Raw genomic sequence first — 21,314 nt, 5'->3', positions numbered from 1 at the left:
TACGTTATTTGCTACGACCTAGCAAGGCGCCAGTATCCGTACTATTGACATTGTGAATCATGTACCATAAAGAGCGACGTTCTCCATGAATGAATTAAAGTTAAGTATTCCACCAGCTACGTCCGTTTTTCTCAATTCTAATTCCCTTGTCATGTTCCAGACCTCACGCCAGCCTGCGTGAGCTAAAACGCGTGCATTTCGGCCTCCTTTAGTTATACGGGTTGGCTCTCCTGCCAACCACAACACTTATAATGTAATTGCTTCCCCACATACGACGGGCCTTTGAAAAGTCCGTGGAAAAATAAAAAAAAACTTACGTGTTTGGGGTAAACCTTTTTTTATTTTTCGACATAGTCTCCTTTCGGACTTACACACTTCATCCAACGCTGTTCGAATTTGTTGATCCCTTCCGAATAATAGGAGTTGTCCAAGTCTGCAAATTAGCTATAAGTTGCTGCAATCACCTATTCGTTTGAATAAAATCTTTGCGCGCCAGACATTTCTTCAAATTGGGGAACAAACAGTAGTCCGAGGAAGCCAAGTCTGGAGAATAGGAGGGATGTGAAACGAGTTGGAATCCTGTTTCCATTAATTTTGCGACCACAACTGCTGAGGCGTGTGCTGGCGCATTGTCGTGATGGACTTTTTTTGCGGTCCAATCGCCGGCGTTTTTCTTACAGCTCGGTTTTCAAACGGTCCAATAACGATGAATAATATGCACCTGTAATAGTTTTTTCCAGACAGTCTATGAGGATTAACCCTTTCGAATCCAAAAAGACAGTCGCCATAACCTTTCCGGCCGAAGGAATGGTCTTGGCCTTTTTTGGTGCATATTCTCCCTTGGTAACCCATTGTTTGGATTGTTGTTTGGTCTCAGGAGTATAGTAATCTATCCATGTTTCATCCACAGTGACGAAATGACTCTTAAAGTACTGCGGATTCTTCCTGAACAGCTGCAAACCCTCCTCGCAACACTTCACACGATTCCGTTTTTGGTAAAGCTTGAGCAATCGCGGAACCGATCTTGCGGATAGCTTTCTCATGTCCAAATGTTTATGCAAAATATTATGTACCGGTTCATTCGAGATGCCCAAAGCACTAGCAATCTCACGCACCTTAACTCCTCTGTCATCCATCACCATATCATGGAATTTATCAATGATTGGTGGAGTCGTAACCTCCACAGGGCGTCCAGAACGTTCAGCATCACTTGTGCCCATATGGCCATTCCGAAAATTTTGAAACCACTTATAAACCGTTCTAAGCGAAGGTGCAGAGTCACCGTAATGTTTATCAAGGTTCTCTTTACTCTGCTGAGGCGTTTTGCCTTTCATAAAGTAATGTTTAATCACCATATGAAATTCTTTTTTGTCCATTTTTTGACAATCACTCGACTTCCTTGATTCACACGAATGCCAAACACAAAGAAATAGACTAATATGGCTGAAACATGGTGTGCGTTCTTTCCAAAGATGCTACTAACCAAACATGACCTCGACACGCGCCGATGGTGCCATCTCTCGGACTTCGCACGGACTTTTCAAACGCTCCTCGTATATCGTAACCTCTAAGGTCCAGCTATACGGGATCGAAAAGCACCTGCTTCTCCATCGTTGACCATGAGCTCGCCGTTCCTGTAATGTGCACTGCAGAGCGTTGCTATAGTTCGACAACTGCATTGCCGCAGTGGTCACACCGGCTCCAATCAGATCATCGCTGTTCAGCGCTCTCGGGTTTGGTTACCGCTTGGATGGGTGACCGTCGGGCATGCCGAGCGCTCTTGGCAAGCGCGGTGCACTGAGCCCTTGTGAGGCTACATGAAGAGCTACAGGATTGAGAAGCAACGGTTACTGTCACGAAAACTGATAAAGGCCGGGAGAGCGGGTGTTGACTGTCCAATGAAGCGCATAGGCTGAGAATGGCAGTGTCGGTCTGTACCGTTGGGTCTTCCCGGCATATCTGGATTTTGAGTCAATTCAAAGTTGTATATATTACAGCTGTGGCTCTGGAACACTTCACGAATTGAAAATAATATACCAGTAATTGTCGGATATAAATTTGAATTTTAGACCTGAGTGTGTTAATTCTAGATTTCAGTGGTCAGTTTCGATGGAGGAGAGGAAGGGGGAATCCCGCCTTTGTTCAGTTTAGGTGTGTCAGGTTCATAAGAAATCAGCACTTTATTTACAAAAATCTGGCAACTCTGTGATGTCTGCTAACAGCCAACTCCATGATAGCTTGTACTAATCATGTTTGAGGACCCACCGACTCACTCGATTGCCTTTCTTAGCTTCCTTTTTTGAAGGCGGAGGGACTGCCAAGCTAGCACGCGAGCCCCCTCGAACTGAATCAGTTCACCTAATTCTGCTCCAGCCTATTTACTGCTTTGTCTGAGCCATACGTGTTGTTCGTCCTCTTTCAGTCGTATACTGGCAGTTCGCCTTGTCTATCCGATGTAAGCTAATCCGCATTCACAGCTGACATCATAAATTCCCGGCGCCTGTAAGCCAATCTAATTTTTGATGGATTAATCACTGCTACATTTTTGTTGCTCTTAAAATTTACAGGTTAATCTGGAGCCTACTCCTTCCTCTTAGCGCTTTCAGTTCTTAGTGGCTTCAGAGAGTCGAATGCTTCGATAAAAGTTCTGTGCTTACCTCCGAGATGAAAATCACTAATACCTTTTAACGTTTCCGGAAATTTTCAGACGCATCATGTACCCCAACTCTCAGCGTTCGTTGCTTTCCCCTTTTGTAGGACTGATGAAGACTCTGGACGTAATTCTTAGGTCATACAGTTTTGTCCTCCTTGTAACTGTGTACAAGCCTCCTTTTCAATAGGACTCACATTTCCCTCGCTGTCTTTGGAACTTCAATTTTCGATTTTATGTATTGTCCCTTTCCAGCTATGTTTAGGCATTTTGAGATAAACAATGGGGGAAGTTTGCTAGGTGTTGTAGAATACTTTCAAGAACAAGCAAGTACGATTTAAGATTGTATATATTATGAGTTTTCAGGTGCGATAATCGCTGTGCAGTAGTTCATGCTCACCACGGGTTATCCATTCTCCAAGGACTTTGAACGTATTGCTCTTTTGTATTACTTCGTTGCGCAGCGAGATTCAGTGTGATGTTTCTCCGTATTCAGGAACACTATTCTGTTAACTGCAAATTTTGCCTCTACTTAGAATGCAGTGTTGGCTAGGTGAGTTCATATCCCGCTTTCTTTACACTCGAGTCTTGAAACTAGAGTCGCAAGTTAATGCTCTCATCCATTCCAAAATGACACCTAGTAACCCCAAAGGAGATGGTGTAGTGTTCGGCGAAATCATCGTCGAATCCCCTCCGGGTTGATTTAGGTTTACTGTTGCTACACAGAATCGCTTACAGTTAAGCCCGGGATACGTCCTTCAACATGTGTATACGCCCTTTACCTCAGTCATTCTTGTTAGACTGCGCTAGTCCGATGTCTCTAATGATATTGAAGTTAACCTCTTACATACTTCCGTACTCCATCTTTCACCGTATTTTAATGAAAGACCGTGCTTAGGGAAACAGGCCATCATAGCATGAGGACAATGTTTCGGACATTTACAACGGTGGAAAGCTATACAAGTCAGAGATCGCAGAGAACACCTGGTTAACTCATAGTTTATTGCAATATTACTTCCAAACTGCTCACAAAATGTTTTGCACTACCCTCTTGACTTGCATACCTTGTAAATAAACTCCTGGAAATTGAAATAAGAACACCGTGAATTCATTGTCCCAGGAAGGGGAAACTTTATTGACACATTCCTGGGGTCAGATACATCATATGATCACACTGACAGAACCACAGGCACATAGATACAGGCAACAGGGCATGCACAATTTCGGCACTAGTACAGTGTATATCCACCTTTCGCAGCAATGCAGGCTGCTACTCTCCCATGGAGACGATCGTAGAGATGCTGGATGTAGTCCTGTGGAACGGCTTGCCATGCCATTTCCACCTGGCGCCTCAGTTGGACCAGCGTTCGTGCTGGACGTGCAGACCGCGTGAGACGACGCTTCATCCAGTCCCAAACATGCTCAATGGGGGACAGATCCGGAGATCTTGCTGGCCAGGGTAGTTGACTTACACCTTCTAGAGCACGTTGGGTGGCACGGGATACATGCGGACGTGCATTGTCCTGTTGGAACAGCACGTTCCCTTGCCGGTCTAGGAATGGTAGAACGATGCGTTCGATGACGGTTTGGATGTACCGTGCACTATTCAGTGTCCCCTCGACGATCACCAGAGGTGTACAGCCAGTGTGGGAGATCGCTCCCCACACCATGATGCCGGGTGTAGGCTCTGTGTGCCTCGGTCGTATGCAGTCCTGATTGTGGCGCTCACCTGCACGGTGCCAAACACGCCTACGACCATCATTGGCACCAAGGCAGAAGCGACTGTCATCGCTGAAGACGACACGTCTCCATTCGTCCCTCCATTCACGCCTGTCGCGACACCACTGGAGGCGGGCTGCACGATGTTGGGGCGTGAGCGGAAGACGGCCTAACGGTGTGCGGGACCGTAGGCCAGCTTCATGGAGACGGTTGCGAGTGGTCCTCGCCGATACCCCAGGAGCAACAGTGTCCCTAATTTGCTGGGAAGTGGCGGTGCGGTCCCCTACGGCACTGCGTAGGATCCTACGGTCTTGGCGTGCATCCGTGCGTCGCTGCGGTCCGGTCCCACGTCGACGGGCACGTGCACCTTCCGCCGACCACTGGCAACAACATCGATGTACTGTGGAGACCTCACGCTCCACGTGTTGAGCAATTCGGCGGTACGTCCACCCGGCCTCCCGCATGCCCACTATACGTCCTCGCTCAAAGTCCGTCAACTGCAAATACGGTTCACGTCCACGCTGTCGCGGCATGCTACCACTGTTAAAGACTGCCATGGAGCTCCGTATGCCACGGCAAACTGGCTGACACTGACGGCGGCGGTGCACAAATGCTGCGCAGCTAGCGCCATTTGACTGTCAACACCGCGGTTCCTGGTGTGTCCGCTGTGCCGTGCGTGTGATCATTGCTTGTACAGCCCTCTCGCAGTGTCCGGAGCAAGTATGGTGGGTCTGACACACCGGTGTCAATGTGTTTTTTTTCCATTTCCAGGAGTGTACTTCTTTTAATGCTTTTTTGGCACAGGGAACTTCTACATGCACTTGTGACACGACGTTCATGTATCACTATGCGATACTGTTTCGTTGTTCTGCTTCTATTGCACGAGAGTACTGGGCGTGTTTGGCGAAGAGGATATGTTTGCTTTTTTCTTGCTGGGAAGGTACCCTCCCGCTGTGGTTTCCAGTTCCTGTTTGTCGCCAGAAAACGACCAGTGAGTTTTGTTACTAGTGGCGAGCATCCTCAGGTAGTTGAGCTGTTTCGCGTGAGTGGGACCGTGGACCACTCCGTGCATTTGCTGGCTAGAGCTGACACGCATCCTCGCTGAGGACAGAGGCTGCCATGCTGCCACTACCGTCCCCGGAAGAAACCGAGCATGAGATTTTTGCTTTTTATGTATCCACATCAAAAGTCGGGACGAAGGGAGCCGCCCAAGCAACGCGAGGACGTTGGTTGCTTCCTCTCCAAAATCCTGGTGTATTCAATCGACTTTCCCCGTCATTGTGTTCGTCATGAAGGTGGCGTCCAATCGGTGGGACATTGATACACGCCAGTACCAGCCTTCGTTTGTTAAGGTGTGTTTTGCTTACCTATAGTGAGAATTATCTGATGTTTTTCTCTGTTTTTTCGTGAAATAAACAATATTCTCGTTCGTTGCACTGGATACTGCATAGAGTCGTTCTCCCCATCTACATCTACATGACTACTCTGCAATTCACATTTAAGTGCTTGGCAGGGGGTTCATCGAACCACAATCATACTATCTCTCTACTATTCCACTCCCGAACAGCGAGCGGGAAAAACGAACACCTAAACCTTTCTGTTCGAGCTCTGATTTCTCTTATTTTATTTTGATGATCATTCCTACCTATGTAGATTGGGCTCAACAAAATATTTTCGCATTCGGAAGAGAAAGTTGGTGACTGAAATTTCGTAAAAAGGTCTCCCCGCGACGAAAAACGTCTATGCTGTAATGACTTCCATCCCAACTCGTGTATCATATCTGCCACACTCGCTCCCCTATAACGCGATAATACAAAACGAGCTGCCCTTTTTTGCACCCTTTCGATGTCCTCCGTCAATCCCACCTGGTAAGGATCCCACACCGCGCAGCAATATTCTAACAGAGGACGAACGAGTGTAGTGTAAGCTGTCTCTTTAGTGGACTTGTTGCATCTTCTAAGTGTCCTTCCAATGAAACGCAACCTTTGGCTCGCCTTCCCGACAATATTATCTATGTGGTCCTTCCAACTGAAGTTGTTCGTAATTTTAACACCCAGGTTCTTAGTTGAATTGACAGCCTTGAGAATTGTACTATTTATCGAGTAATCGAATTCTAACGGATTTCTTTTGGAACTCATGTGGATCATCTCACACTTTTCGTTATTTAGCGTCAACTGCCACCTGACACACCATACAGCAATCTTTTCTAAATCGCTTTGCAGCTGATACTGGTCTTCGGATGACCTTACTAGACGGTAAATTACAGCATCATCTGCGAACAGTCTAAGAGAACTGCTCAGATTGTCACCCAGGTCATTTATATAGATCAGGAACAGTAGAGGTCCCAGGACGCTTCCCTGGGGAACACCTGATATCACTTCAGTTTTACTCGATGATTTGCCGTCTATTACTACGAACTGCGACCTTCCTGACAGGAAATCACGAATCCAGTCGCTCAACTGAGACGATACCCCATAGCTCCGCAGCTTGATTAGAAGTCGCTTGTGAGGAACGGTGTCAAAAGCTTTCCGGAAATCTAGAAATACAGAATCAACTTGAGATCCCCTGTCGATAGCGGCCATTACTTCGTGCGAATAAAGAGCTAGCTGCGTTGCACAAGAGCGATGTTTTCTGAAGCCATGCTGATTACGTGTCAATAGATCGTTCCCTTCGAGGTGATTCATAATGTTTGAATACAGTATATGCTCCAAAACCCTACTGCAAACCGACGTCAATGATATAGGTCTGTGGTTAAACGGATTACTCCTACTACCCTTCTTGAACACTGGTGCGACCTGCGCAATTTTCCAATCTGTAGGTACAGATCTATCGGTGAGCGAGCGGTTGTATATGAGTGCTAAGTAGGGAGCTATAGTATCAGCGTAATCTGAAAGGAACCTAATCGGTATACAATCTGGACCTGAAGACTTGCCCGTATCAAGCGATTTGAGTTGCTTCGCAACCCCTAAGGTATCTACTTCTAAGAAACTCATGCTAGCAGATGTTCGTGTTTCAAATTCTGGAATATTCCATTCGTCTTCCCTGGTGAAGGAATTTCGGAAAACTGCGTTCAATAACTCCGCTTTAGCGGCACAGTCGTCGATAACAATACCATCGGCACTGCGCAGCGAAGGTATTGACTGCGTCTTGCCGCTTGTGTACTTTACATACGACCAGAATTTCTTCGGATTTTCTACCAAATTTCGAGACAATGTTTCGTTGTGGAACCTATTAAAGGCATGGGGAGCTTTCTTTGAAAGTTGGGAGTTAAGGGCTGAGAGGAAGGTTTCTGGGCTATTCGTCTTTCGTCTCCCAGCCACCAGCTGGTGCTGACCGGTGCACCCTAATCTGATTTTGCGGAAATGTGTCCCAATTAAGGTAGCACAATCCATATGGAGCACGCAGACAATATGAAACTTCCTGGCAGATTAAAACTGTGTGCCGGGACCGAGACTCGAACTCGGGACCTTTGCCTTTCGCAGGCAAGTGCTCTACCAAGTGACCGCGCATGGCAAAGGTCCCGAGTTCGAGTCTCATTCCGGCACACGGTTTTAATCTGTCAGGAAGTTTCATATCAGCGCACACTCCGCTGTAGAGTGAAAATTTCATTCTACACACAGACTATGTTTGGCAGCATGATTTCAGAGCAGCATCTCCTATTGCCCAGCTCCGCTGTCTACGTTTTGGCGGTGGGTTCGTCTTTACGACGGTAATGCACATACCCACTACCTCGTGAGCAGCTTCCTCCAGAAGGCACCAATCAGCCAAACTGAGAGGCCTACGGCATCAACTGACATCAACCACGTTCAAGAGCATGGTTCCACAGCGGCATCCGAGGAACACTCCTCATACAACGGATGATCTCAGGCGGGACACTGTTGAAGATTGTAATAACCTCTCGATCACTTTTTGGACATTATTCCTAGGTGAATCCAAGCATGTTACAATGTATGGGATGAAACGACATGGTATTGAATTAACTTCTTGTGAACTGGATCCATAGCCTGCATAAATTTCTAAACTGACATCACTTGACACTTGTGCTTGTCAATATTGTGTAAGGGGTAGTCAAATGAAAACGAGAAAAATGAAAAAAGTTAGTAAATTGTTTATTATTTCAAAAATAATCGCCACAATTGTTAATACATTCATCCCACTGTGAAACGAGATGGTCGCCTTCATGGAAAAATGGTTGCGGTTGCCAACGAAAACACGGTTCTGCCCAGGCGTTCACCTCTTCGTTCGCAGCAAATCGGCGCCCACGACTGTATTCCTTCAGTGCTCCAAAAATGTGGAGAGATCGGAACCGTACGGAGGATGTGTAACGGCTCCCCGGCGAAACTCCTGTAGCGTAGTCGAAAGAACCTTGGCAACACGTGGGCAGGCATTTTGTTGCCAGGTTGTTTCGAGTACGCTGCACAAGTTTCGCTGAGAAGTCCTTAGACATCTTCCTTACAGTCTCGAGTGAGTTTCAAATTTTTGGAGCCCTGAAGAAAGATCTCCGTGGCCGTCCATTTGCTTAGGACGAAGTGGTACAATCACGGTTCGTAAGCAACCGCAAACATTTTTCCATGAATTCATTGACCTTCCCGTCTCAGAGGGATAAATGTATTAACAGTTATGGCCCCTTGTGAAATAATAAACAATTCATTTACTTTTTTCCATCTGTCTAATTTTCATTAAACTGCCTCTTATATTTTGCTATTGCAATCTCCGCGTTACGCCATTATCAAGCACAGTTAATTGGTATGTATGTCTTTGCCTGAAGTGCCACCAATTATTTAAGCTTGAGACCACCGCAAACTGCAATAGGAAAATAAAACCTTACAGTCGTAAAAGGAATATGGCGTCATTTCAGCGGTAACGAATGTTACCCAGCAGGAGATTGTTTCACAGATAATTATTGTTATATTTTGGTTTTTATTTCACTATTAAATTATTTTTCAGTTTCTGAAAGCTTATTCTTTCATGTCATGTTCACCTTGTAACTACACCCACATTCTTTCACTGAAGTGCAGGTGCTGCGAAATATTTTTTGGGAGTTTTATATGGACAGTGCTCTTAGCCTTAGGAATAAAAGGGCTTCTGGGCAGAAGGTTCATCTAACCTTTTGATTGACACTGTTGCTCTCAAACAACATTGATTACCAGTATCCATCGTAAGAGCACCAAGAGTCCTAATGCATTTCAACTGGTAGATAGATATGCATTTGGAAGTACCTACAGGGTGTTTCAAAAATGACCGGTATATTTGAAACGGCAATAAAAACTAAACGAGCAGCAATAGAAATATACCGTTTGTTGCAATATGCTTGGGACAAAAGTACATTTTCAGGCAGACAAACTTCCGAAATTACAGTAGTTACAATTGTCAACAACAGATGGCGCTGCGGTCTGGGAAACTCTATAGTACGATATTTTCCACATATCCACCATGCGTAGCAATAATATGGCGTAGTCTCTGAATGAAATTGCCCGAAACCTTTGACAACGTGTCTGGCGGAATGGCTTCACATGCAGATGAGATGTACTGCTTCAGCTGTTCAATTGTTTCTGGATTCTGGCGGTACACCTGGTCTTTCAAGTGTCCCCACAGAAAGAAGTCACAGGGGTTCATGTCTGGCGAATAGGGAGGCCAATCCACGCCGCCTCCTGTATGTTTCGGATAGCCCAAAGCAATCACACGATCATCGAAATATTCATTCAGGAAATTAAAGACGTCGGCCGTGCGATGTGGCCGGGCACCATCTTGCATAAACCACGAGGTGTTCGCAGTGTCGTCTAAGGCAGTTTGTACCGCCACAAATTCACGAATAATGTATAGCTAGCGTGATGCAGTAATCGTTTCGGATCTGATTCCTTTGGAAGAAATGGCGGCCCAGACCAGTACTTTTTGAGGATGCAGGGACGATGGGACTGCAACATGGGGCTTTTCGGTTTCCCATATGCTCCAGTTCTGTTTATTGACGAAGCCGTCCAGGTAAAAATAAGCTTCGTCAGTAAACCAAATGCTGCCCACATGCATATCGCCGTCATCAATCCTTTGCACTATATCGTTAGCGAATGTCTCTCGTGCAGCAATGGTAGCGGCGCTGAGGGGTTGCCGCGTTTGAATTTTGTATGGATAGAGGTGTAATCTCTGGCGCATGAGACGATACGTGGACGTTGGCGTCATTTGGACCGCAGCTGCAACACGGCGAACGGAAACCCGAGGCCGCTGTTGGATCACCTGCTTACTAGCTGCGCGTTGTCCTCTGTGGTTGCCGTTACGCGGTCGCCCTACCTTTCCAGCACGTTCATCCGTCACATTCCCAGTCCGTTGAAATTTTTCAAACAGATCCTTTATTGTATCGCTTTTCGGTCCTTTGGTTACATTAAACCTCCGTTGAAAACTTCGTCTTGTTGCAACAACACTGTCTTCTAGGCGGTGGAATTCCAACACCAGAAAAATCCTCTGTTCTAAGGAATAAACCATGTTGTCCACAGCACACTTGCACGTTGTGAACAGCACACGCTTGCAGCAGAAAGACGACGTACAGAATGGCGCGCCCACAGACTGCGTTGTCTTCTATATCTTTCACATCACTTGCAGCGCCATCTGTTGTTGAAAATTGTAACTACTGTAATTTCGAAAGTTTGTCCGCCTGAAAATGTACTGTTGTCCCAAGCATATTGCAACAAACGGTGTATTTCTATCGCTGCTCGTTTAGTTTGTATTGCCGTTTCAAATATACCGGTCATTTTTGAAACACCCTGTATCTTTATAGCGGGAGAGGTCTTGGCCTTCTTTTATTGCGAATGAGGGAAGATATTCAAACAGTTATTGTCAATTCACTTTTATAAAGCATAGCTAGGTACGTTTACTGAAAATAAAGCAATATGTTTGCCACTGTAAGAACCTAATTGCTAATTGAAACCATCCTATCTATTTTAAAAAAAGTAGATACATATATAGTTAGCTACATTCAGAAAGGCCCCTTCATTTTCCTCAAAATTTTATAGCAGTGCCAAATAAAGGGTTTGTTGAGGACCTAGTTCTATCTTCTTTTAGACGAGGGAAGTGCAGAGTGGGCACCATCCATTCCTCTTGTTAGCAGTAAAAGTTGTATGTTGCCATAAAAAAGAAATTTGGTCAGCGTTATCTCAAGTATTATTTATTGGCATTGATCGCTGGAACTTAAAAAGCGTCTTCTGACTTCCTGTTTTCCTATTTTCTATGGTCTGCGCCAGCGCTGCCTTCCTCATCGTAAATTTAAATCGTTCAGTGCCAGAACCCCAGTTTGCAGAAGAAGAATATGGAGTGGAAGAAAGGAAAGTTCGTGTCCTCTCAATAGCTACCGGTATGCTCGCTGAAATATCGACCGTATTTGACGATTCTGCCCCGCTTCAGTCTTGTGAGCTTCTCAGACATGGGATTCAATTGTGAATGTTATCCAGACGGCGGGTTTTATGGTTCACATATGACTCCTACCTTTCTCATAGGAGTGGATGCACTGCCGTCGTAGCTTTGTAACTTCCACAACTTTTACCAACTTTTATCTTGGGAACTACCAATTTCTTCTTGCCGTCCTCTTACAGCTAAAGTTTACAAATTTACGTATCGTTTCAATTATACCAGTAATTGTCACTATCTTTCATGAAACTTTTGAACATCTTCAATTTATATCAACTTACGAATTTTTTCTAAAATTAATTCCACAGCGTCACTATGCTAAACACAAAATCTGTATTATTTTTTAAGATGTATGAGCTTTCGAAATTAACCAAAATTTCTATGTAGCTTTTCGAATTCTCGAAATCCGACAAGACGGAACAGCATTGTAATGCAGCAATAAAAAGTTATTGTTCAATACAGTGAATAAAGAAATATTAAAACTTGTAAAGTGACGTTGATAAAATACATACTAGGGAAAACACACCAAAATATGGCGGAGAGTTGCAAATTCTCACCTGTTCACGTCTACGTCCGTCGATTCTAGGATGGTTCTTGCCCTGTCGATGTGTCCATGCTCCACGGCAGCAAACAAGGCTGAAAAATAGGGAGGTATTGTAATATTTGGCATATCGAGGAAGCATAATTTAACGGACTACAGCTTTCCTGCAATACATTAATACCAAAAGGTATTCAGACAATGCGTTCAAAAGACACTATTCAGAAGTAAGCAAAATGAACAAACAATGCAACAGAAAAATTAAGGCTTTGCATAAATGGGTTATGACAGAGGATCAAGAGTTTCAGATATAAAAATACTATATTCACATAGATTTACAATCAGTTCAAATGTGTTACCTAAACTTTCCTTTAAAAACAGGCGGCATTAAAGGTTACGTATTAGGGTTTTCTAGAGGACTATGCCTCAGTAATTAGCAAAGTCAGTGCGACAGCCATCGAATTTAGGTTTTCCGCGTTTTTCCTAAATTGTGTAAGACAAATGCTGGGATGTTTCCCTAGAAATGGACACGGCCAATTTCCCGTGCTCCGTCTCTAAGACGCGCGTCGTCGACGAGATATCAAACCTCAATCGTCCTTGTAAAGAATTGGTTGTCACCGGCTCGATGGTTAAGGGAAGAATGCAGAGGAAACAAGTACCCAACCAGGACATCTTGGGAATCATGAAGCGCGCCAAAACTTGATTTGATTAGTTGATAATAGCTTTACATACCTTTCTGGAGCAACGTTTAGAAACGTTACTCCAGCCATACGACAAGTTTCTGTCCTTCGCTTAGTCAACTCAAATGCTACCGGACGGAGAACATGAACTGTAAAAATTTCGTTCACCTAAACAGCAGTAAAGCTTCACGTGTTTGGCAAACAAGCAGTCAGATAGGTCAGAGACGCCACAGGGAGCGCAGCGATAAACAGGATTAGGAAATAGCGCAATAACTCTGATTTATGTCCGGTGTGGGTACCTCCATCCCTTCATACTTGTTCCCACTGAGTCAATACGAACGATCATTCGTCAACACATACAATCACTTGAAATCCTAGAACGTACATAAGAAGCATATTCTACTGTTGTGATTACAGCCAAAAATCTTGTCTGCCAGCAGTAGTATAATGGCAGTAAGCAGTAGTATAACCGCGGACAGATACAAAAGTATCACACACAAACGTCCAGCTCGATTGCTCTGTTTTGTAGACGTTGTTTTCCTGCTGCGACGATGTCTGCAGAACTGTGTTACAAGGCGAGAAAAGAGTGCACACCAAGCGATCGAGGTTAACTGTCGTTATAGTTTTATGTGGATCGCCAACCTAAAACAACCAGGCTAAGATCGTTGACACTGCCTTCTGTGTTCAGTTACACGGTCCATTCACATTCCTAATGGAATCCAATCTCTCTCACATCAACGTGACCACTGGCTATACTCGACGTCAACGTGTAACAACCACTCACAGATGGCAGATGGCAGTACTAGCAGCGCATGGTATATAAAGCGTGTCGAGCGGACGCGGAAAAAGTGCAGTGTCACAATAAGGAAACGGAACGATTTATCTGACGCCCAAGCTGGCATTACGTAGGATTTCGGGACAGGGGCGGAAGCAGTTACGAAACGGATAAGTCTGTAAACTGTTTTCGTTCCGCCGTGCTTAAAGTAAATCGTGAATGGCGAAATGGCGGTATCAAAACCGGTGCCGAGGAAACAGTGGTGCATCATGTGCCATAGGTGACAGGGATGGCGTCGGCTGCGGAGATGTCTACGGGCGAATAGACGTGCAACTGTTAAGCAACTGACCGCCCAGTTGAACCAAAGGGCTGCCAACAGTATCTCTTCAACAACCGTTCAGCGAACGCTACTGTGTGTAGATCTTAGCAGGCACCTGATTCATGCACCCATTCTGACTGCTGTTCATCGGTGGCGAAGACTGGAATCAGCACGCCAGTACCGCGATTGGGACGTCCGCTCATTGGTTACAGGTGGTCTTCCTAAATTAATCACGTTTTATGTTCCATCAGCCTCAAACATCTGAAAGCAAACACCCTGCGACAATCGTCGGAAGGGTCCAGGCCGGAGAAGGGAGCGTTATGGTCTGGTGAATGTTTTCGTTGCCGTTCATTGTATGATCGTGTCATTCTGGAAGGCACAATAGATCAACACAAGTATGCATCAATCCCTGGGGACCATGTCCATCGCTACATGCAGTATGTTTTTCCTCGGCACTATAGTATCTATGCCCTACCATCTAGTCCCACAAAGAGTGTCCCACGCATTGCCTCTCTGCCGATACTGCGGAGAAGCTGTTCATTTCTTACATCACCAGTCAACTTCGTTTTCAGTATTTTCCTGTAATGTAGTGTCTCAAACGCTTCGAATCTTTTCCAGTTTTCCGACTGTTCATTGTTCACTTCCATACTCTCCTGTGCCCTAGACATGAATTCTCTGACGTTTCTTCTTCACGTTACATCTAGGTTTGATACTAGTGGATTTTTTTTTTACCGAGTAGGCCACTAATGGTCTCTTTGGCAGTGCTAGTCTGCTCCTCGCTGTATCTGTACCTCTAGTATCTCTACTGGCAGTATACATCGACTGCCACGAGGGTGGTCATATCGCAATTTTCCACACCGCCGGCAGCACTTGCTCATCGATGACTGTACAGGCAAGACAAGTCGACATCGTCCCGCCAACTAGTGTCACATTTGCCCGGAAGTCACCACCTCTACTCTACCTGCTAGTTCCAAGCCCTTCTATAGCCGTAATGCTGGACTTTACTGTTTACGCAAACCTTGCATTTTCAGGATTGTGCTTTTAATTTCCACACCTCAAATTGTCTTTCATTTTCTAGTCTGTTGTAGCGTATTTCCTATCTTTGCATTTCTTCTTCCAGCAATCAGAAGATTGTATTTACCATTTCCAGTTGCACTTCCTAGAAGATATCTAGGTTGTCTTTGACTTGTACAAACTGCTCAAAATGCTGCATATTCCAGAGCGGTGTATTTTAGTTTCATGAGTTATTAACATCTTTTTTCATTTGTTTGTCTAAGTAATAGTAAAATGCTGGGGAGTCTTATACTAGATGAACGATTAATATGAACCACACTAGGTGCTACCAAAAGGAGCAGAAAAACCTTTGTGCAGAAGACAAATATGTGACCATCGCTTATAAATTTAAGCACGCTGAAGCCTTTTATGGCCGGCCGCGGTGGTCTCGCGGTTCTAGGCAATCAGTCCGGAACCGCGCGACTGCTACGGTCGCAGGTTCCAATCCTGCCTCGGGCATGGATGTGTGTGATGTCCTTAGGTTAGTTAGGTTTAAGTAGTTCTAAGTTCTAGGGGACTGATGACCACAGATATTAAGTCCCATAGTGCTCAGAGCCAATTGAACCAAGCCTTTTATGAAATTCATTCTTTGGAGTACCGTCGTAGATGGAAGTGCAACGTGGACAGTAAACAGCGCGTACAACAGGAGAATAGAAGCTTTCGAACAGCAGTGTTATGGAAGAGTGGTGAAGATATTACCAGAAGACTAACTAATGAAGAGGTAGGAGAAGAAATTCACGAGGCTAGTTGACTAAAACAGGGGATAGTTTGATAGGACCGCCCTCAGGCAGCAAAGAGTAGTTAACTGATAACGGAGACGTGTGGGTCGTAAAAATTGTAAAGAAAGACCAAGGCCATATCAGCAGGCAGATTCAGATGGATGCAGGGGTGAATGAATTAGCTATGAAACACTAGCATCTTTCAGTGTCTGGTCAGAAAACTACTCCACCGACTAGTGAGAAAGCTGATGAGGAATATTTGATGCAGAAGGCAGATGGACAAAATTGTTCAGTCGACAATAGCGTACATCAGCTATCCGCTTCAGTGAGCTGGAAATATGTTTTATGCATGAAGGTGGAAGATTAAAGCACATAGCGAACTGGGTACCTCGACAACAGTCGTGGAGGGTCCAAGAAATCAGCCACAACATGAAATCAAGAAACAGAAATTCCCTAAAGGTCTGTGCTGTGGATTATTGTTCTATACGTTAATGGTGTAAGACGTTCCACCCCGGCCTTCGGAGTGTAAGTCCTGAGCAGCTTCTTCGCATTAGTCGGACAATCCTAGAAACTTCCAGCTGGGACTTCACCTTTATCGGGTTGTGTTCCTGACGGAGCGAGCTGTCCGGATACAACTCACAGCCTGTGTTAACAGAATGAGGTCTGCAAAGGCCTCTCTCGTACGGTACTTTGTAAACTCCACAGAAGCTTTGTTGTATACTCTGTTGGGATAGCTCTGCGTCGCAAAAGGTTTGGAAGTTTACTCAGTGTATTCCTTATACCACAATGATTTGTGCCTTCAGTTGCTATTTGTACACAACATGTAAGACAGTTATTGTAAAAATGAAGAAACAAAACAAAAGAGTATACATGGCCTCTGTAGACCTGCAGAAAGCATTATCACAATGTCCCTAGAATAAAATTAAGGTAAGCAATGAGACGTGTTAAGGTGAGAGAAAAAGATTAAACAACAAAACAAAAGTAATCACTAAAACGGGAAACAACGTTACTCGAAGTATTGTCGTTGACGAAGGTGTAAAATAAGAGTGTGGAACGTCACCTATTCTGTTTAACATTTATGTGGAACAGCTCCTGCGAGGCTGGTACAAGAAATGCTCAGGTATGGGCATAAAGACTGATGACGACATTCTTCACGTCTTTTATTTGCGGACGACCAAGTAATATTCTCAGAAGGTGAAGAAGTCATGGAATACATGCTGAGAAAGCTTAACGAGGACTACAGCAAATGATGATTGGGAATAAATCTGAACAAGTCGGAGTGTATATGTATGGGACAGGATCTGGTGAAAACCGACACAGAGGAAGGAGAAATAAAATCCAGCAGAAGATTCAAAATATTTGGGAACAATGATGAATAACTTCGATACATATGAGACGAATATTAATTCCATAATAACAATGAGGAAGAGAATTAGTAAGGCGTTGCATTGGATAATGCGTAGTAATCATATTCGGCAGTACACTAAGAATTGGATATTCCGCAGTGTGGTGGAGATTGCATTTCTATGTGGAATTGAGATGCGGTCTCAAACGAGAATAGTTAGGGAGAAAATTAGAAAAGTGTAAATGGACCGTATGAGAAGACGTCTGCAATTAACGAGGAGAGTTACGATACGAAATTAGGGGGCATAGAGGCAAATGGAGACAATGTTCTCCAATACAAAACGCTGGAGAAGAGAGCTTCAGTAGGAGGGACGCAATGTCTAACAGTAGGTGACTAAGGATGATTTTAAACTGGGAGCCCTCGGAAAAAGAAGGCGAGGATGACCAGAGGTAATAAGGGAAAAATGCATACTCGAAGCAATGGAAGACAAAAATCTGGGACCAGTTGACCGGAACTGCAAAGACCTGTTGAAGTCCAATACGGCTTAGTCCTAGGGGTAAACATCGAGGAAGGAAAAAATTACCTTTTGTCTCAACTATGTCTTCATGTTGTGGAGTAATTCTCGTCCAGAAAAGCAATCTGTTTTAAAACATTATCTCGATCACTCGTAAGTATTAGACTGGATGATGACTTTTTGTTCATCGTGCACATTAACATACCAATAGGGGCTTTGATGAGGATCCAGGAAAGAAGACCTAGATAAACACCGCGTACTAGTCCTCAGTTTTGGAGGTTTAGAGTAAAGAAGAGACAGCTAGCCGCATTTGCCTCTCCGTCTCAGACTGCGAAGACGGCTGTCATTCACGGGCCGCAGGTGCTACAGATACAGCTGACCTCTGACTGCATTCCCCCTGATAATGCGGCTACCCAACCAATAGCTCCGGGAGACACAGCAGCAGCCATTCCTCAGTACGCCGTAATGCTCTGTGCATTACTGCAAACATTCTGTGCCGCGTCAAAGGTGATCCGCACAGAGAGAGCGCATATTGACTGTCGCACACGCTCCCCCCGGCCGCGGTGCGGTCACTGCGGCTGTTGGTTTCACAGTGGGATACGCCAGGTAATTGTAATTACAGTGCAGTTACTCACAGACACGCAGTTTCAACTGTAATTAGCGTGTGGCCGAGAATCTTGGTAGATGTCCTAATGCCTTAATTTGCAACCGATTTACGCTTGAAAAAATTAGTTCCTACACTACTGGCCATTAAAATTGCTACACCACGAAGATGACGTGCTACAAACGCGAAATTTAACCTACAGGAAAAAGATGCTCTTATATGCAAATGACTAGCTTTTCTGAGCATTCACACAAGGTTGGCGACACCGACAACGTGCTGACATGAGGAAATTTTCCAACCGAATTCTCATACACAAACAGCAGGTGACCGGCGTTGCCTGGTGAAACGTTGTTGTGATGCCTCGTGTAAGGATGAGAAATGCGTACCATCACGTCTCCGACTTTGATAAAGGTCGGATTGTAGCCTATCGCGATTGCGGTTTATCGTATCGCGACATTGCTGCTCGCGTTAGTCGAGATCCAATGACTGTTAGCAGAATATCGAATAGGTGACTTCAGGAGGGTGATACGGAACGCCTTGCTGGATCCCAATGGCCTCGTATCATTAGCAGTCGAGATGACAGGCATCTTATCCGCATGGCTGTAACGGATCTAGCAGCCACGTCTCGATCCCTGAGTCAACAGATGGGGACGTTTGCAATGCAACAACCATCTGCACGAACAGTTCGACGATGTTTGCAGCAGCATGGACTATCAGCTCGGAGACCATGGCTGCGGTTACCCTTGACGCTGCATCAGACAGGAGCGCCTGCGATGGTGTACTCAACGACGAACCTGGGTGCACGAATGGCAAAACGTCATTTCTTCGGATGAATCGACGTTCTGTTTACAGCATCATGATGGTCGCATCCGTGTTTGGCGACATATCGGTGAACGCACATTGAAAGCGTATATTCATCATCGCCATACTGGCGTATCACCCGGCGTGATGGTATGGGGTGCCATTGGTTACACGTCTCGGTCACCTCTTGTTCGCATTGACGGCAGTTTGAACAGTGGACGTTACATTTCAGATGTGTTACGACCCATGGCTCTACCCTTCATTCGATCCCTGCGAAAACCTACATTTCAGCAGGGTCATGCATGACCGCATATTGCAGGTCCTTTACGGGCCTTTCTGGATACAGAAAATGTTCGACTGCTGCCCTGGCCAGCACATTCTCCAGATCTATCAACAATTTAAAACGTCTCGTCAATGGTGGCAGAGCAACTGGCTCGCCACAATACACCAGTCACTACTCTTGATAAACTGTGGCATCGTGTTGAAGCTGCATGGGCAGCTGTACCTGTACACGCCATCCAAGGTCTGTTTGACTCAATGCCCAGGCGTATCAAGGCCGTTATTACGGCCAGAGGTGGTTGTTCTGGGTACTGATTTCTCAGGATCTATGCATCCAAATTGCGTGAAAATGTAATCACATGTCAGTTCTAGAATAATATATTTGTCCAATGAATACCCATTTATCATCTGCATTCCTTCTTGGTGTAGCAATTTTAATGGCCAGTAGTGACTTTTGTTCAGCAGGTGCAAATCTGGCGCTGTGACTGCAACAAAGACATACAAAAATGTTTCCATACTTAATGGATTAGGTCCGGATCGTGGGCAGGAAATTTCTCACAACTGAGAAACTTGATGCTATTATCAACTGCCACTTTCACACTTTGTTCGATATGAGTACTGGAGATGTCGACATGATGCTGTACAGCGCCAGATTTCCTCCTGGTAGCCAAAATTGGAACTTTTTTAAGCGTAAATCGGTTCCGCATTAACGCATTTGAATATCCGGCAACTATCGCTGTCATACGATAATTAAACCCCTCACTGGACCTTTGTGCGTAGCTGCACATTAATTGTAACCACCCGGTATTACACTGGGCCACAGCCTAGTGACAAACAGCTTCTGTGTTTTCATTTCTCCATACAGCACACCATACCCAAGTTCTTTAATTTGTCAATTCTAATTTCCGAAGTGCTGAAGGAATTATTCTCTTGGTCTCAGAAATACGAGACTTTAGGTATAGGGTGGTCAGAGAAATGCTGAAACGTTTGTAAGGGAGATGCAGAGTAGGTTACGCTGAAAAATAGTTTTTAGTAGAAAAACATTCGTTACTTTTAAGCGTTTTTGAGTTAATTAGTACTAAAGTTAGCCAGTCACGTCACTAAACGCGCATGTTCAAGCGTCTAGTCAGAGGCGCTGTAGCCAAACGTGTTCTTCGTTTGGTTTCCTAAAAATGTAGTTGGGACAGTAATAAGAACGGAAGCCAAGTCAAAGACCGAAGAGTTTACTGCGCTATCATCTGTGCTGTATGACCAACAGACACTAATTGCATCTGACGGTTTGCTTGAATTTGCGCTCGCAGCGGCGTTATTGCCTAACTTCAATGCTAATTAACTCAGAAACAGCACAACGTATGGAGTTTTTCTCTTACCAGTTATATCTCAAGAGAACCTATCCTGCAACACCCTTTTCAAGCTTTCCAGACAGTTTCTGATCACCCTGTACATAAGAGATGTCAAATGGTTAGTGAAATGATTTGTTTAAAAGTAAGAAATAAATTACATCGAGAAACATTTGATGCGTGTTTCAATGATACTCGAAATCACGTACAATAAATGAGGTGCCGATTCAGAATTTAAAGTTTACCTTTGAATTTTGTTTAGTAGTAGTAGAGGATATGTGTCCGGTGGAACTTCAAATTCTCAATCGAAATATCATTTGCTGCGCATGATTTCGAGCATCATTCAAAGGCCTGTCAAATGTTTCTACAATCTTCTTTAATTCTTGCCTTTAGACAAAACATTTCACAAAAATCGACCATTTTTTCAAAACTTTCGTTTTCATATTTTGTTCTTAATTTCCCTGATTACTTTCAAACTTTTTTTTTAAAAAAAAAACTAGATCTCAAACTGGTCACATTGATACTCCATTCGTCCATTTTTCGCTGTTCATTTGGCTATGAAAATTCGGGCAAAAACCTATTGCGT

The 21,314-nt window shown here is 44.5% G+C and overlaps 1 protein-coding gene across 11 annotated transcripts in view; it reads right to left on the bottom strand.

Moving 5' to 3' along the window:
• The window catches only part of LOC126335549 (ankyrin repeat and fibronectin type-III domain-containing protein 1), a 643,576-nt gene that overhangs the window by 147,245 nt on the left and 475,017 nt on the right, over positions 1-21,314 (bottom strand). For all 11 annotated transcript variants that reach the window (XM_049998941.1, XM_049998944.1, XM_049998940.1 and 8 more), the window contains one exon: positions 12,319-12,397. In XM_049998941.1, coding sequence (XP_049854898.1) covers positions 12,319-12,397 — 79 coding nt within the window. The remainder of the gene's footprint in view (positions 1-12,318; positions 12,398-21,314) is intronic.

The sequence above is a fragment of the Schistocerca gregaria genome, chromosome 2, assembly GCF_023897955.1.
Source record: "Schistocerca gregaria isolate iqSchGreg1 chromosome 2, iqSchGreg1.2, whole genome shotgun sequence".
Lineage (NCBI taxonomy): Eukaryota > Metazoa > Arthropoda > Insecta > Orthoptera > Acrididae > Schistocerca > Schistocerca gregaria.
This window is presented reverse-complemented; position numbering and strand designations above follow the sequence as displayed.